This window comes from Miniopterus natalensis, chromosome X, assembly GCF_054644295.1.
Source record: "Miniopterus natalensis isolate mMinNat1 chromosome X, mMinNat1.hap1, whole genome shotgun sequence".
Lineage (NCBI taxonomy): Eukaryota > Metazoa > Chordata > Mammalia > Chiroptera > Miniopteridae > Miniopterus > Miniopterus natalensis.
In genome coordinates, this window is record NC_142103.1 from 66,627,531 (window position 1) to 66,645,922 (window position 18,392).

Below are 18,392 nucleotides of genomic sequence, written 5' to 3' on the forward strand. Positions count from 1 at the left end.
TGAGAAAGACACAATATATTTCCTATACTGGTCAGAAATGACATGTAATGACATGTAGCTGTTGTGAAAAAATTTTTGGCTTGGTATTAGCACTTGAATGTCTTCAACTCTGACTCTGTTCAGTGTTTCAAAGCAGGCTCCAGAAAGGACCTGCAAGGCTGATTCCATGTTAACAGGGTCTGGGGCCAAGGTACTTGACAACTGCATTACAGTAAAGGCACTGTTACTGTCTCATAAGCAAGCCACCCTCCCCCCACTTTGTTTTGGCCATTCAGACTTCCCTTTGCTCTTTGCCTTCTCTCCATCATTCTCTATTTTGGAGACTCATAATCCATATGCATCTTTTAGTTGCATTTAACCCTTGAAATTGTACTATTAGCATTGTTTATGTGTCGTGCCTGTCTGCTTTACACAAAGTACCCAGGAAATTCCTGGTCATATTATCCTAGGCAAAATCCCACAGACATGGACTCTCTTTACATATTGCATCTGTGAATGCCATACCCTAGGAATAAGAGGAAACTGAGAGCCTAAGAGGCTTTCAAAATAGTCAAAGGCTCTCTTCTCCTATATCCAAGACCACCAGTAAGTGAGGACTTGAAGTGGACTTAGCTACTTTTTCCAGTGCTTTCTAGGAAACAGGTGCAATAACTTCAAGCACACTGCTACCAGGAAAGAGGTCTCTGTGCTACATTGTTTTTAATTAACATCATTTTTTTTCCTGTATGATCTTTGAATATTCTGGTAACTTTGCATAATTTTCATAAGCAGTTGTCAGAACAAAATAAATGGCGCCTGAACATGTTACCAAGAATTATGATTATAATGTCTTTTATGGGTTCTTATTCCTTCATTTTATTTTTCTAATCAAGCTAGACTGTTAGTTGCCTTATTACATCATCTACTTTCATTACCTGGCTGTCAACCCCTATACCCTAAGAAGTGGGAGCTGGCACTTGTTACCTATCAGGTATCTAAGAAGTTAAAGTATCCTTGGGGAAAAGGGTGAGGTTGACAATACCTAGAATTGGCATTTTAAGTTTCACAGTTATTCTCTCTGACTCTACTAACATAATTACTCTTTGTCCTCTTTATTTTTCTCACTATCTTTATTAGTGCAATCAGATAGATCACTGTTGAATACATAACCCAGGACCTTGGGCCCCTGCACATCTGGAGTGCTCAAGGTCCAGAGCAGAGCCTGGATCCTTAGGAGGAGAGCTGGAATACAAGCTTTGTCAGAAGCTGGTTTGGACCAAGAGAGTACTAAAGTTTTTCTCAGCTGTTACATTTCCATTTATCCTGGCTTTGTTGAGGTAAGGTTAATAAATAAAAATTGTATTTATTAGGTTGTACAACATGATGATTTAGTATATGTATACATTGTGAATTTATTACCACAATAAATACCTCTATCACCTTAATTGCCATTAATACCTCTATCACCTTAATTGTATGTGTGTGGTAAGAACACTTAAGATCTATTCTCAGAAAATATCAGCTGTCAACTTTCTATCTCCCTTTACAGTCACTGATCATATGCATAGCATGCCATTCTTAAGCCAGTATCCCACTTTCTCTGCATTCTAATTCAAAGGATCTTGGGAGACCAGGGACAATTTCTACTTGCCAAGAGCCATTACTCATTGGCAAGGAATAAACAAACCCAATTTGAGAGAGAAGTGACAATGAAACTGCATTTTTACTAAATCTTTTTCAGCCTTCCTCTCATTGTTACCTCTACCATCTTTTCATGCACTGAAAAAATGTTCTAAAGTCTCTGAAAAATAGAAAATCATAGAAATTCACATGGCCTCAGTTTATTCAAATTAGGATTGTATCCCTTATTCTGTTTCTCTTCCGGGACACCAGTGACACAAGACTGGTATTGCTTCTGAGGAGCTACCTATGGTGTGACCATCAAGCTCCATTTATTGCAAATGGTTAACACAGCCTTTCACTCCTGATGCCTATAAAATTCCCATTATAACCAGTTTCCAACTTATATCTTATACTCTGTATTAAGTTTCCTTCTTTCTCTGACTTTTCCCATAGAAAAATCTCCAACTATTCAGCTTTCCTCTCTGTCCAATTCCTTATTGTCACAGCTCCTTATTTTCATGGATGGAGAAGCCACCAAAACTAGTAGCCCAAAACTTGGAGCCATCAATCAGTAACTCATTAGTTTTGCTACTCAAGAGTGTCTCCTGAAGAAAGCTACTTCCAGTCTTTATCTGTAGGGCTTGATACTAATGTTTCATTTCATCTCAACAAACACAAAGAACCCATGTCAATTCCTGGGTAAGGTGCTGGAGATACAGAAATGTACCTGACATGTTTTCTACCTTTGAAAAACTTTTAGTCAAGTGGAGGAACACAGTCATAATTTTCTCCTAAAATTTATTTTTTCCCATCTCATTCATTTTTGCATTTAGCAAATAGTTGAGAGTCTACCAAATACCAAACACTGAATTAGGCATTGGTGGTATTGAGATTAACAAAACAGACATGGAACTTTCTGTCAAACTTAGGATCTACGTCATTGGAGGTCAGTGTTTCACTAAGGAGTGCAATGGCTCCAAAGAATTATGGGTGGTGCTGGTTCAATGCTCAAAATGGCACCACAATTTCCTCCCTTTGTGAATAAAAGACTGTCTCTATTTCCTTTAGAAAGTATTTTGAACCAAGTGAGTCAAGAACCCAATTAGTTATAAATTTCATCTACTTTTCCATGATATCTGTGGTCTCAGAGGAACCTGGGATCATGCTTCAACTGCTTGCTAAAGCCTCATGCTTCACTGAAAGTCATCCCTGACCCTCGGTCAATTTCCCAGTCCAACAAGTAGTATGCAAATAAGTTTTTAATGAAGTTTTTAAAAACACCAGAAATGTGTTTCCCAACCAGAGTGATCATAGCTATTCTGTTTTGTGACAGGATTGATTGAAGTGCAGCTAAAAAATAACCTGAAATTTATTTGACCAAAGTCTTCCCTCCCTATTAGGAAAGAGCCATTCTGTTGTTTCTGCTTAATCATGAGGAAGAAAAACAAACAAGCAAGTAGAACATGAAACTTCAAAAGAGATAGAAAGTCTGGATTGTTTGAAATGCCTTCAAGCCTCTGAATACCCATATGTGGCTGCTTGGGTGGGGAAAGATCAAAGAGAGGGGCTGGTGTGGGCAGAGGCTGTGTGTGTGTTTTTGTAGTACCCCTTGATTGAGGTATCTATTTGCATATGTGTGTCTATGGAGTGCCTAGGATAACATGTGGGTTGTTTGTATTCTGTGTGTATTTTCTTCCATACATATACATTTTTCTGAATGTATTTGTGGATGCTGGTGCATGAGTGACTCTGTGTGTGTGTGTGTGTGTGTGTGTGTGTGTGTGTTAAAGAGTGGCTTCAGTTGCTTTCTTAAAAAAATCCTAATCCATCACTAATTCCCAGCAATACAAAAAGAGAACTGCATAACCTTGGTGAACCTGGTTATCCCCAGTGGCCTATGAGCTCTCTGAATATAGGGGTCCCCCAAACCCCTTAATGCATATTTGGACTTTTAAGGAGTACTTGTTGAATTACCAACTGGCAGCAGTTTTAATGCATACCTGGATCTGAAGCTGTGGGAATTAGTAATCAACAGGTTGAGAAGAGGCAAGATAGACATACAGGTTTTCTTGCTGACCCTATGAAATACCCATTTCCTCTGTCCCTCCTATGTCAAACCTGTTCCTCACTGAGCTCTCTTTATGTATCAAGTACTCTATCAAGTGCCAGGGAAACCATGAGGACTTGGTACTGGCCTATAAGGAGTTTACCAGGAGTCTACTATATCTCTGTACACCCTTTTCTTTATTCCACACTTGAAAGATGAAGTTCAGACCTCTACCTTCCCCCTGCCTGGCAGCACAACCATTCATGACTTCCTCTCCTAAGAACTAGCCTGCTTTTCCAACTGACTCCTAGATCTTGTGTGATTTCAGGAAGAGTCATGTAAAATCAGCATGCTTAAACCAATTCTCATCCTCCAGTGTTTTGCTCCTAATAGTCCATCCTGTACTGAGTGCTAGATCAATCATTCTAAAACAAAACATATTTTTACTGCCCTACTAAATGGTTCTGTATTACCTACAGGGCAAACCCTGTTGTCCCTATACAACTGTTTGTATTTACCCAACAGCTCTAAAGAAGCCCTGTTCCTTGTTAAGTAGTAGTCTCAGTGAAGACAGAGATACAGAGAAAAATCTAAGTAATAAACATGGACATTTCATATTTTTAAATATATTTTTCTGATTTAAAAATTGTTATTTTCAACACAAAGTCACTCATTCAACAAAAAGTTATTGAGCAGATAATAGCTGTTTTGTTTCCCTACATAAGAATTATTCACTCAAATATCTGATACTTAGTAAGTATTAATCAGGTGGCCCATTAGGATGGCATCTCCTGTCTCAACTCTCTTCTGCATTCTTTGTTTTGGCAGCAATGGATAACAATAGGAGAAGGGAAAGTCCTTGCAGATGACTCATGAGTCAACCCCTTTCTAACTCTACTGTGGTTTGCCCTATTCCTTGAATCTGCTCCAAGTCTCTTTCACTGCTCACATCTGCAGAAGGATCAGTTTTCAGAGTGGTTTTCTCTTCCTACAAATTCTCTGCAGCACCCTGGTCAGTCCATGTCCCCAGTGAATGTTCCCAGGGCCTGTTTGCAAGGGACAGACTTCTTGGATGATGCCACTGGTTGTTTAACTGAGATTCCTCACTACAATGCTGCCTTCACATGACTTATTGGTAAAAATATATGTATGGTGGTGGCAAAATGTAAAAAGATAAGTCAGGGAAAGTTTAATTGATGATAGGAAGTTAAGTTGATTTTAAAAGACATGTTGTGGAAAGAAGGAAAGGATACTCCTGATGAGGGTATATGATTTTTATGTAAATAGGTAGAGAGAGCAGGGCAAGAAATGGATTAAGGATTAAGCTAAATGTAGGATGATGAGGGTAAGGAATTCATCTGAGACAAGACTTCTCCATAGAACATAGCTACAAGGCCCTGCCATAGGGGAGTAAAACATTTTATTTGATCTGTTGTATCATCTTTCATTTCTATTTTTAACAGGAACTACACTTACCATATCAGTGTCTGACACAGGGCCAAAACTGGTCACGTAGATATCAGTCTTCACTTCAGTCACAGCATCTGGGATAAAGAAAGTAGAAAAGTAGAGTGTCATGAAAATCTGTTTCCTTAGCTCTGAGAGAGACCAGTGCAGTACTCTGAATAACAATATGCTACTTCTGAGAAAGGATATTTGGCAGAGTCAGAGAGAAACCCCTAAAAAAAAATCTCTCACCTATACTATTTCTTCATGGAGAACATGCTAGGTACAAGTACAAAGTCCATCCCTTTAGGTATCATTGAGAATGACAGCAGAATCCCAAAGCTTATGGAGAATCCCTTAGAGATCTCTGGCATTCACATGTGGTGGACTCTCACACTGGGAATATCCTTACTTGTGGTAGGTTACAAATATTCCAATATCCAACTCTCTTCCACTTCTAGGAACATAAGATGACTGCACTCCTACTCCCTTGCTCACTTAGAGTAGGGAGAGGTCACAAGATTTATTTTGCTTATGGGAGGAAGTAATATGTGTCCCTCTCTGGCTGGAATATTTAATGTCCCATACAAGCCCTCCCTTGCCATAGTCATCATGGAAACATATGTTAATGTGGAGCGACCATAAGATTGAAATAGCATGGAATGATGAGCCAACACATGGAAGACAATTTCCCTAAAGAGTTGCCTGGATCTACAATAGAATTTGCATGAATGAGAAATAAACTTTTGTTGGGTTGTGACTAATATTTGGAGATGACTCATACCACCTCATACACTCTTTTTGCATTTAGTTTTCTTTCTTATAACTATCTGTTTTCTATTCTGCCTTCCTACCTAACCCAAGAACCCCAAAGGGCAGTTTCCCTGTTCTGTTATCTCTGCATCCTCAGTACAAAGAAAAGGAACCTGTTACTCAGATAGTGATTACTGAACAATTTGGTATGAATGGATGAATCTCATCACATATTTGCCAAGTTGGAAAATGATGTCCAAAAAAGTAAAGTTATTCCACTATTAAGTTTCTTTTCTCTTGCTTGGTTCAGCCCTGTTTACCCCTTTGCAGCCCAGACTAGCACATCCACTCCAGCACACCTCAAACAGAGCATAGGGCAGCTTACTGCGGCCTAACAAAGCCCATTCCAGCTTCATCATTACAGTAAATTCAAACAATTCCCACTCCAGCCCAGAACACCTGACCCCAGCAGATCACACCAATAACACAGCTAACACAAAGTCCACACAAGACTTGATGCATGTATATAATGAGACCGGCTAATGCAGTCTGTGGCACTACTTATTTTCTGTCATGGAGAAGGGAACATATTTACTCCATCTGTAGCATATTCACTCTATTCATCCAGTCCTGAGTCCTGGCCCAGATATTCTTTAGATCTGGTTGACTTCCCACTTTCCAGAATCATCCCTTAGGCTTAATAAACTGTTCCCCTACTCAAATACTGAGTATACTCAAGGCTACTTCATGCACCCACAAACATTTAATTTTCAGAAGAGATTATGAGTATCATTTAATAATAATAAACACTATAGTCAATTTACCAAAACACACAATTTACTCCCGAGCTTAGTCAGCAAATGACATGTCTCTGAAACAAGAGCTGTGCTTTAAATAGGCTTTCATCTAAAGCACAGGCATCCTTCAAAGACATTTCTGTGCTTGAAGAAGAGATAACACTTTAGAACCCAGGGCATGCACCCTAAAGACTTGTCTTTTCAGATACAAGGTCTTAAGATGAATTATATGAACAAAGCCAACTATACCCCTTTATCTCATTATAGGCACAGATGTACTCTTCAGTCCTTTCTAACGACAATCTTCTAAAGAATAGTGAGTCTTTGAGGATTGGCACATTGGCTAAAATAATAGTAATAAAAAAGCTTTGACATTTGTTTTCTTACTTCCAGATCACTGGAAAGTTTGGAGAATAAGTGCTATTGTTGTGCACACTTTTCCTCTTGAAGTGAGACTAAGTTGCGGAAAATGAGGTCCCATGTGACTAGCTGTCTGGGTCCGCTACCTATATGGATTTAAGGAGTGGACTACAGTGATAATGACAGGTCCTCATAGACTGGAGAGCTGGATTGCTTTGTTCTCATGCTAATGACCGTTCCATTTGTCTTTGACAATCCTTGGGGGGTGAGATACCATAAGTAATCAGTGACCCATCTCCCAATAGCATTAATTACAGGTTAAGTTCCTGGAGGAATCAGAAACAGGTGGCTTAATGAAGCAGAAGTCACAAGATTCTGTGTCAGAGGTCCTGAGCCATAATTTAAACTTTGCAATTGACTCATATTCCCTTTTGCAAGCTGGACATAACTCAAAACTTTTCATATTTGGTAGGCTAGAAATCTAGCACTGTATTTATGCTGCTCCATTTATTGTCTTTAATAGACAACTGTACACAATGCATGTACAGTTGTCTATAACATACTAGTAAAATATACCACAAGATTTAAAAGAGACCACAACCACCACCTACCTAACCACTGTGGGTTCTCATTAACTCTACTATTGCTAGAATCTTGATCCTCCCAAAGGTAGTACAGAACAAAATGCACTGCCTGTTTCTCAAAATTCTCAGGAATTTCAGTTTTAATGATGCCCCAAAATATGTCTTTCAGTCCCAAGCCAGATACAGTTGTGGGCAGTAGACAACATTCAGATAATTCAACTCCTTTCACTGGTTCCACAAAAATACTGATTCCTGTACCATCACCCTCATCATTTATTCTTCCTTTTAATCTGGCATTTTAATACTTAAATTATAAAGCACTAGAACATATTTCAAGTGTCAATTCAAATGGTTGCATTTGTCTTTCACTCAATCTGGATATTTCCCTCCTGTAACCCTTCCCATACACCTGTTATTTGTTACCTAACCCAATACTTATCCAGAAAGTAATGTAAAAAGCATTGAATTTTATTTCAGAAGATCTTGGTACAAACCCAAGCAGTGCTACTGACAAGCTCTATTATCTTGGGTGACAAATTTATCTCCCTGAGCTTCAGTTTCCTTATCTAGAATATGAAGGGTTTCAGTACAGAAATATCTAAAATTCATTTAAAAGTAGTATATGAATCTTTGGTTTCCTAGTTTCTAAAGCCAGATTAGATCAGAAGCACCAAATTAGAACTGAAGAGACAGGCACAGTAGCAAAAACAAGAAATAAGCACTAAAGTAGTAAAGAAGGAGATAGTAAAAATAATAATATCCAGGATTTGGTCCATGGAAATAAAATATTCAAATGGTTTTCTATAGGGAGGATGTTGTGCTCAATGCTCCCAGTGGTGTTACTATAGGTTTATAGAAGCACCTTCCTAGAATATCTTTGTCTTCAGACTTTTCTAGTGACATCCCTTCCTTGCAATAGAGACCAAAGGCAATATTTGGATTTGTAGTTCCAGAGGAAAGGGGTAAATATGTGTAATTATCCATCCACATAGAAAGAAATGTCAGTATCAGGTGTAGAAGAAATAAAAACATCAGAGAGCAGTCTCTTCAGCGATTCATAGCTCTTTGCTACAAACAGTCCATTCCTGAGAGCTAATAGGGTTTCCATGGGGCAACATTATAATGACCAAGAAGTAAATTGGAGGCTCACTATATGATGTCTTCTCTACTCTAGAGGCACACACTGAAAGCCAGAGGAGGAGCAAGAGAATCTTTAAAACAGCTGAAATATCCCAAAATGTTACAAGGCTGCTCTGGTATTTTTCCAGGGCTTATTGATTTTTAGCTTAAGCAGAAAATTATTAAATGGCAAAACCATTGGTTGGATTAGGAATCCGGAGACTTGGATTAATCCTGGTCTTACTTCAAGTTACCTATACCTTAGTTTCCTTATCTATAGAAATGGGAGTTGCTTTTGTTATGATTCCAATTCCAAAGCCATAATATATATTAGAAGAGGCTACCATAGTCACATACACTGTCATCCTCTGGAAATATTTGGGACTTCCAGATGAGATAGCATAAGTAACTTTTTATCTCAGTATAACCCTTCTGCTCCAAGCATACAGTAATGAGAGATAAAACATGAGCTATATCATAAAAAGATATAGTTGTTTCATATAAAAGATCAAAATATCATGGAATAGAAACAAAACAAAGGTGTAAGCAATGATGAAGCCAGAGTTATGGGTCTGAAAGTAAATGTAGTAAAAGAGACTAAAATATTTCTCTGTACAAAAGAGGAGGCTGGAAACAGGCAAAGTAATCTTTGGTCAGAGCTGGGGCTCTTTTTTTAAAGAAGATAGAAAACGTGAAGCTGAACGGATGCCTGGGGCATGGCTCTGTTTGAGGCTACAAGCTTGGGTGGAGGTGGAGTGGGGTGGGGATGGCATGATATACAAAGACATAGTCTTGGGATTAGTAATTGAGCCAAGTAAATTTGTTGGACCAGGAATGAATTAACAATATCACAATGGAGATAAAACTTCAAAATACTATTGTAAGTCCATTTTGAAATAAGGATCAGAGTAGAGGCAAACCACAGAACCACTAGACAGTAAGAAAAAGAGGGTGAAAAACTAAATTTAAAACAAAACTAAACTGGTTTCTGGACATGGTGGATTAAGTACATTACAGACTTTCTCTCCCACTGATTATAAATAAAATGTCTGAACAAAATATAAAAGCAACTACTCAAGGACTCTGAAACTTAAAAAACAAAAAAAACAGGTGGGTTAGAGGGGATTCGAAACTTGGTGAAGCAATCCACAGGGGAATAAGTTTAATTTTTTCTTCTTCTTTTCTCTTGCAGTTCTGCTTCACAGGCAAAGCTGTATAGTCAGGCAGTGGCACAAATAGTCAAAACTCTGATTAAAAATACAATAGCCATCTATCAGTGTTGCCAGAGAATCAGAGAAAAAAAAAAAACCCTGCAGGCCAGAGAGTGTAGAGAAACCCAAAGTGTAGAGGGTTATATGAACTTCCACAAATCACAGGCTCACCCTTGAGCACATGCATAGAAAAGACCCAAGGCAGCATGCCAAAGACTTTGAGAAGTACACTATGATTTCAACCACCACCTAAATTTCAGACTGATCCTGAGTAGCACAAGTATAGAACATACCCAAAGCAACAGAGCAAAGATTTTGATCATTAAACTAAGAACTAATATATAAAACCATGGCCCAAGACTTACACTATCCACTAAGTGATACATGTGTGAGATAAACCAAATGCAACATAACAAAAAATCTTTGAAAATTTAAAGAGATGGACATTACCACACATAGAAAGCAAGACAGACCTTGTGGGCTGAATTTAACCAAGTGATTGTCTGCTAAAATAAGAAAAATGATGAATATTCTTCACAACGTTATAACCAGGCTCAGGCTCTACACAATATAATATTCAAAATTTCCAGAACACAATCCAGAATTGTTTGACTTACAAAGAACCAGAAAAATATTACCAATTTTCAAGAGAAAAGACAATAAAATAAGTCAACCATAAAATGATTCAGATGTCAAAAATATCAAAGACTTTAAAGCAGCTATTATAACTATGTTCTATGAGGTAAATGAAAACACATCTAAAATAGAAGTTCTCTGCAGAGAAATTAGAAAATATAAAAAATAACCAATTTGAAATTTTAGAAATGAAAAATGCAATTATCAAAATAAGAAATGCAGCCCTGGCCTCGTGGCTCAGTTGGCTGGAGTGTTGTCCCACACACCAAAAGTTGAGGGTTTGATTCCCAGCAGGGCATATACCTAGGTTGTGGGTTCTATCCTTGGTCAAGGCACATACAGGAGGCAACAAATTTATGTTTCTCTCTAACATCGATGTTTTTCTCTCTCTCTTCCTCTCTCTCTAGAACCAGTGGAAACATATGCTCAGGTGAGGATTAAATAATAATAAAAATCACTGGATCATCTCAGTTAGAGAATGGAGAAGACAAAGGAAAGAGTCAGTGAATGTGGGGAGTGATTGATAAAAATTATCCAATATGAAGAACATCAAGAAAAATTTCTGAAAAATATCAACAGAACCTCAGGGCCATGCTGAACAATATGATAATGACTAACACATAGAATATTGGAGTTCCAGAAGGAGAGGTTGAATAAATAAGTGAAGAAAAATATTTTTGAACAAATAGTGCTCAGAAATTTTCCAAGTTTGGTAGAAGTCATAAATTTACAGAATTGAGATGTTCCCCAGACTCCAAACAGAAAAAAAAGAGAAACAATGCATAGACATATCATAATCAAACTGTTAATTACCACAGATAAAGAAAAATATTGAAAGAAGCTGTTGGAAAATAATTCAGTTTATGAAGGGAAGTAATTATTTGAAAGACTGAAGATACATCATCAAATCATAGACTATATAAGACAGTGGAACAGCATCTTTAATATGCTTAAATTTTATATCCAGTAGAAACATTTCAAGAATGTAAAGACATTTTCAGATTTAAAAAGACAAGAGATTGTTATGTGCAGACTTTTTCTCTAAGAAATTTTAAAGAAGGTTTTTAGACTCAAGGGAAATAATGTCAGAAGGAAATTAGATATCCAGGAATATAAAAAAAAGCAACAGATATCGAAATTCTGAAAAAATATAAAATAATTTTTTCTTCTTAAGTTCTAGTAATCAATGCAGAGAAATATTTAGTAACTCTCCAAATATTTGGAAATTAAGAACACTCTTCCAAATAACACATGGATCAAGAAGGAAGTCACAGGGATGTTACAAAATACAGTGAACTGAATAAAAATAAAAATGCTACATGTCAAAATTGTGGGATGCACATAAATGAATACTCAGAGGGAAACTTATAGCATTAAATGTCTACATTAGGAAAGACAAAATGTTAAAAATCAATAATTAAGCTACCATCTTAAGAACTAGAAATATAAAAAAAGGAACACATTGAAAATGAAGAAATTAGAATTTAAAAAGAAAAATCAGTGACATGAAAAACTGGTTCCTTGAAAAAAAATTGATAAAACTCTAACCAGCCTGACCAGAAAGTTAAAAGAAAAGACCAAAACTATGAATATCAGGAAAAATAGAAGAGTGATGTCACAAAAAATGTTAGACTAAGAAACTTCAGGATTCTGTCCCTCCATAAAACAACTAATAAGCTCTGGAAAACTGTGAAAATCAACTTTTACAGATTTCTAGCATCTAGTAAAAAACTTACAACCACCAGGGAAAGGTAGTGAAGAAAAAAAGCTACTCTGTTGAGGTGAAAGAACACTGTGGCATTTTACTTGGCCCACCTGTATTGCACAACCACCAGATTGGCAGCACAGGTGAAGATGGCAGTCTACACTTCTGTTGCAGGTTACTAGTACCAGAGGAAGCAACACAACCCTTAATCTCAAAAAAATGAGGTTAAGTGTTTCAATGTGAATGGCAGCTTCCGAAAAAAGTGTTGCAATGGCTTGCCTTTTTTTCACCCAACTGACAGGATTCCAAGTGCTGGGGCTGCTTCCTGAAAGGCATTGCCAAAAATATTTAAAGGCAAAAGTATTGACAGCAGCAGCGTTAGTCTAAGGATAACAGTCGGGGAAAGCAATAGACAAATTGAAAATCCTGAGAAGAAAAGTTTGAAAAGGAGATAATTGCACAAATAAGAGTTTTTATAAAGCTCCAACATACACCAGAGAATTGACAAGGACACACACGTGACTGGGGCTTGATACATGCTCAGAAAAGGCCTGAGAAGAACCTAAGCTTTCACATCTGGCTGAGTTTTGGACTTATGCAAAAGTAGAAGCTAAGGTGGTCAATTAGTCAATTCTTCCTAAATAGATCTGTAGATTAACACAAACCTAAATAAAATCTAAGGTGGTTTTTTTTTGGTAGAAATTCACAAATTGATTTTTCAATTTATATAGAAAGACAAAGGAGCTAAAATTGCCAAAACAAAAATTTTAAATATGTACTTAATTTGGAGGATTACAGTACAGGATTTCAATGTTTCAAGACATCACAAAAGTACATCAATCAAAACAGTGAAAGGATAGATACATAAATCAATAGAATAGAATACAGAGTTAAAAATATGCCCAGACAAATATAGCCAAATGAATTTCCACGATGGCTCTATGATGATTTCCAACCATTGTGATTATACATTGTAGAAACTACAGTCTTTTCAATAAATTGTGCTGGAACAATTGAATGTCCATAAGCCAAAACATGAACTCCAATCTTCACTTCACATATTATACAATAATTAACTCTAAACGAATCACGGATCTATTGTCAATAATGCTGAAACGAACATAGGAGTGCATATGTATTTTAAATTGGTTTTTGGATTTCTTTGGATAAATACTCAGAAGTGGGATTGTTGGGTCATATGGCAGTTCTATTTTTAATTTTTTGAGGAACTTCCATACTGTTCTCCATAGTGGCTGCACCAATTTACAATCCCACCAAGGCATGAGGGTTCCTTCTCCACATCTTCACCAACTCTTGATGTTTGTTAATTTATTAATGAAAGTCACTCTGACAGGTGTGAGGTGATATATCATTGTAGTTTTAATTTTCTTTTCCACTGATGATTAGTGACATTGAGCATCTTTTAATATGTCCATTGGCCATCTGTACGTTCTCTTTGGAGAAATGTCTATTTAGGTCCTCTACCCAATTTTAAATTGTATTTGTGGGGATATTTGGTGTTAAGTTAAATGAGTTCCTTATATATTTTGGTGATTAACCCCTTAATGGTGAACAGCTTCATCTACTCAGTCGGTTGTCTTTTCATTTTGTTGATGGTTTCCTTCACTGTGCAAAAATTCTTTAGTTTGATATAGTCCTATTTGTCTCTCTCTCTTTTATTCATTGCCTGAATAGGAGACATACCCAAAAAAGATATTGCTAGGAGTGATGTCAAAACTCTACTATGTTTTCTTCTATGAGTATTATCGTCTGGGGTCTTATATTTAAGTGTTTAATCGATCTCAAGTTTATTTTTGGATGTGGTATAAGAATGTGATCCAGTCTCATTGCTTTGCATGTGTCTGTCCAGTTTTCTCAATGCCATTTATTGAAGAGCTGTTTTTACACCACTGCATATTCTTACCTTTTTGTCATAGATTGATTGACCCCATAAAGGCCTGAGTTTACTACTGGGTTCTCTATTCTGTTCCATTGACCTAAGTGTCTGTAAATGTTCATAGATAGGTTATTAGATAAAGAAGAAATGGTACAAGTTGGAGGTCTAGTTTCATTTTTTTGCATGTATCTGTCCAATTTTGCCAACACCATTAATTGAAGAGACTATCTTTGCTCTATTGTATGCTCTTACTTCCTTTGTCAAATATTAATTGACATTAATGGCATGGGTTAATTTCTGAGTCCTCTGTTCTGTTCCATTGATCTACAGTACCAGGCTGTACAGTACCAGGCTGTTTTGGTTACAATGCCTTTGTGGCATAGTTTGATATCCGGTATAGTGATCCTTCAAGTTTGTCCCTCTTTCTCAAGGTTGCTGTGGATAATTGGGGTCTTTTTATTTATTTATTTATTTTTATTTATTTATTTTTCCTTTTGTTTAAAATATCACAGATGTCCCTTTTTCTCCCCAATGACCCATTCCACCCTGTCCCTTCCCCATCCCCAGGCCCTCTCCCCACCATTGTCCGTGTCCTTGGGTTGTGCATATATGCATATAAATTCTTTCGTTACTCTCTCCCCCTCCACCCACCTGCCCTCCTCCATCCCTCTGACATTTGTCAGTCTCATCTATGCTTCCATGTCATTGAATCTATTCTGTTCATCAGTTTATTAAGTTCATTAGATTACACGTATAAGCGAGATAATGTGATGTATGTCTTTTGATACCTGGCTTATTTCACTTAGCATAATATTCTCCAGGTCCATCCATACTGTCCCAAAGGGTATGAGATTCTTCTTCTTTACAGCTGCATAGTATTGCAAGGTGTAAATGTCCCACAGCTTTTTTATGCACTCATCTACTGATAGGCACTTGGGCTGTTTCCAGATCTTGGCTATTGTAAACTGTGCTACTATGAACATCGGGGTACATATATTCTTTCTGATTAATGCTTGAGGATTCTTAGGATACATCCCTAGGAGTGGAACCACTGGGTAAAAAGGCAGCTCCATTTTTAATTTTTTGAGGAACCTCCATACTGTTTTCCATAGTGGTTGCACCAGTCTGCATTCCCACCAGCAGTGGACTAGGGTTCCCCTTTCTCCACACCCTCGTCAGCACATGTCGTTTGTTGATTTCTTGATGGCAGCCATTCTTACAGGTGTGAAGTGATACCTCATTGTGGTTTTAATTTGCATCTCTATAATGATTAGCGACATCAAGCATTTTCTCATGTGTCTCTTGGTCATCCGTATGTCCTCTTTGGAGAAGTATCTATTTAAGTGCTTTGCCCATTTCTTAATTGGGTTGTTTTTCTTTCTCTTGCTGAGTTCTATGAGTTCTTTGTACACTTTGGAAATTAGCCCCTAATCGGATACATCCTTGGCAAATATGTTTTCCCAGACTGAGGGGTTCCTTTGTATTTTGAGGCTGTTTTCTTTTGCTGTGCAGAAGCTTTTCAGTTTGATGTTTATTTTTTCTTTTGTTTCTCTTGTCCTAGGAGATGTATCAGTGAAAAGTCCACTACATCGGATATCTGAGACTTTACTGCGTATGTTTCCTTCCAGGTTTTTATGGTTTCGTGACTTACATTTAAGTCTTTTATCCATTTTGAGTTTATTTTTGTGTATGGTGAAAGTTGGTGGTCTAGTTTCATTCTTTTCCATGTATCTGTCCAATTTTCCCAGCACCACTTATTGAAGAGACTGTCTTTACTCCATTGGATACTCTTGCCTACTTTGTCAAATATTAACTGACCATAATGGCGTGGACCTATTTCTACGGTCTCTGTTATGTTCCATTGATCTATATGCTTGTTGTTGTACCAGTACCAGGCTGTTTTGATTACAGTGGCTTTGTAATACCGTTTGAAGTCTGGTAATGTCATCCCTCCCACTCCTTTCTTTTTTCTCAAATGGCTGCAGCCATTCAGGGTCTTTTTTGGTTCCATATAAATTTTTGAAATGTTTGTTCTAGGTCTGTGAAATATGCTGTTGGTATTTTAATAGGAATTGCATTGAATTTATAAATTGCTTTGAGTAGTATGGGCATTTTAATGATATTAATTCTTCCAATCCGTGAGCATGGTATATTCTTCCCCTTGATTAAATCTTCTTCTATTTCCTTTTTCAGTGTCACATAGTTTTCTGAGTACAGGTCTTTTACATCCTTGGTTAAGTTTATTCCTAGGAATCTTATTTTTTTAGTTGCAATGGTAAATGGTATACGCTTTTTTAGTTTCCCTCTCTGAAACTTCATTGTTGATGTATAAGAACGCCATTGATTTCCGGATGTTGATTTTGTATCCAGCTACCTTGCCAAATGCATTTATAAAATCAAGTAGTACTTTGATGGAGTCTTTAGGGTTTTCTATGTACAATATCATGTAATCTGCAAATAATGACAGTTTTACCTCCTCCTTTCCAATTTGGATAACTTTTATGTTTTCTTCCTGTCTGATGGCTATGGTGAGGACTTCCAGTACTATGTTGAATAAAAGTGGTGAAAGTGGACATCCCTGTCTTGTTCCAGTTTTTAATGGAAATGGTTTTAGTTTTTGCCCATTGAGTATGACGGTGGCTGTAGGTCTGTCATATATGTCCTTTATTATGTTGACATATGATCCCTCTATTCCCACTTTGCTGAGAGTTTTTATCAGAAATGGGTGCTGGATTTTATCTAATGCTTTTTCTGCATCTATTGATATAATCATGTGATTTTTGTTCTTCATTTTGTTTATGTGATGTATCACATTTATTGATTTCTGGATGCTGTACCAGTCTTGCATCCCCAGAATAAATCCCACTTGGTCATGATGTATAATCTTTTTAATGTATTGCTGGATCCTGTTTGCTAGTATTTTAGTGAGGATTTTAGCATCTATGTTCATCAGGGATATTGGCCTGTAATTTTCTTTCTTTGTAGTATCTTTATCTGGTTTTGGGATTAGGATGATCCTGGCCTCATAAAAAGGGTTTGGGAGTTTTCCCTCTTCTTGAATTTTCTGAAATAGTTTGAATAGAATAGGTGTTAATTCTTCTTTGAATGTTTGTAAAACTCGGTAATAAATCTATGTGGTCCAGGACTTTTGTTTGCTGGGAGTTTTTTGATAACTGCTTCAATTTCATTAGTTGTAATCGGCCTATTCAGGTTTTCTGCCTCTTCTTGATTCAGCTTTGGAAGGTTGTATGCTTCTAGGAATTTGTCCATTTCCCCCATGTTGTCCAATTTGTTGGCATATAGTTGCTCATAATATTTTCTTACAATCCTTTGTATTTCTGTTGGGTCAGTTGTTAAATCGCTTATTTCATTTCTTATTTTATTTATTTGGGTCTTCTCTCTTTGTTTCTTAGTGAGTCTGGCTAAAGGTGCATCAATCTTATTTACCTTTTCAAAGAACCAGCTCTTGGTTTCATTGACTTTTTGTATTGGTTTTTTAGTCTCTATGTCATTAATCTCTGCTCTGATTTTTATTATTTCCTTCCTTTTACTTCCTCGGGGCTTTTCTTACTGTTCTCGTTCTCGTTCTTTCAGTTGTTGTGTTAGATGGCTCATTAGATCTTTTTCTTGTTTCTTGAGATAAGCTTGGAATGCTATGAATTTTCCTCTCAGGACTGCTTTCGCCATGTCTCATATATTTTGGGTTGTTGTCTGTTCATCTTCATTACTTTCCATAAAGTGTTTGATTTCTTCCTTGATCTCATTGGTAACCCATTCATTGTTTAATAACATGCTATTTAGTCTCCATGTGTTTGAGTATTTTTGAATTTTTTTATACTGGTTGATTTCCAGTTTCATGGCATTGTGATCTGAGAAGATACTTGATATGATTTCAGTCTTCTTATATTTGTAGAGACTTGCCTTGTGCCCTAACGTGTTCTATTTTGGAGAATGTTCCATGTGCACTTGAGAAGAATGTGTATTCTGCTGCTTTGGGGTGAAATGTTCTGTATATGTCAATTAAGTCCATTGTGTCTAGTGAGTCATTTAAGGTCTGCATTTCCCTGTTGATTTTTTGTCTTGATGATCTGTCCAGTGCTGACAGTGGGGTGTTAAAATCCCCCAGTATGATTGTGTTGCTGTCAGTCTCCCCTTAAAAGTCCCGCAAATTTTTTTTATATATTTAGGTGCTCCTATATTGGGTGCATAGATGTTTATAGGGTTATTTCCTCCTG

General features: G+C 37.0%; 1 protein-coding gene across 3 annotated transcripts in view; it reads right to left on the reverse strand.

Moving 5' to 3' along the window:
• GABRA3 (gamma-aminobutyric acid type A receptor subunit alpha3) overlaps positions 1 to 18,392 on the reverse strand; it is a 369,596-nt gene that overhangs the window by 139,770 nt on the left and 211,434 nt on the right. For all 3 annotated transcript variants that reach the window (XM_016214085.2, XM_016214084.2, XM_016214086.2), the window contains exon 4: positions 5,126 to 5,193. In XM_016214085.2, the coding sequence (XP_016069571.1) occupies positions 5,126 to 5,193 (68 nt within the window). The remainder of the gene's footprint in view (positions 1 to 5,125; positions 5,194 to 18,392) is intronic.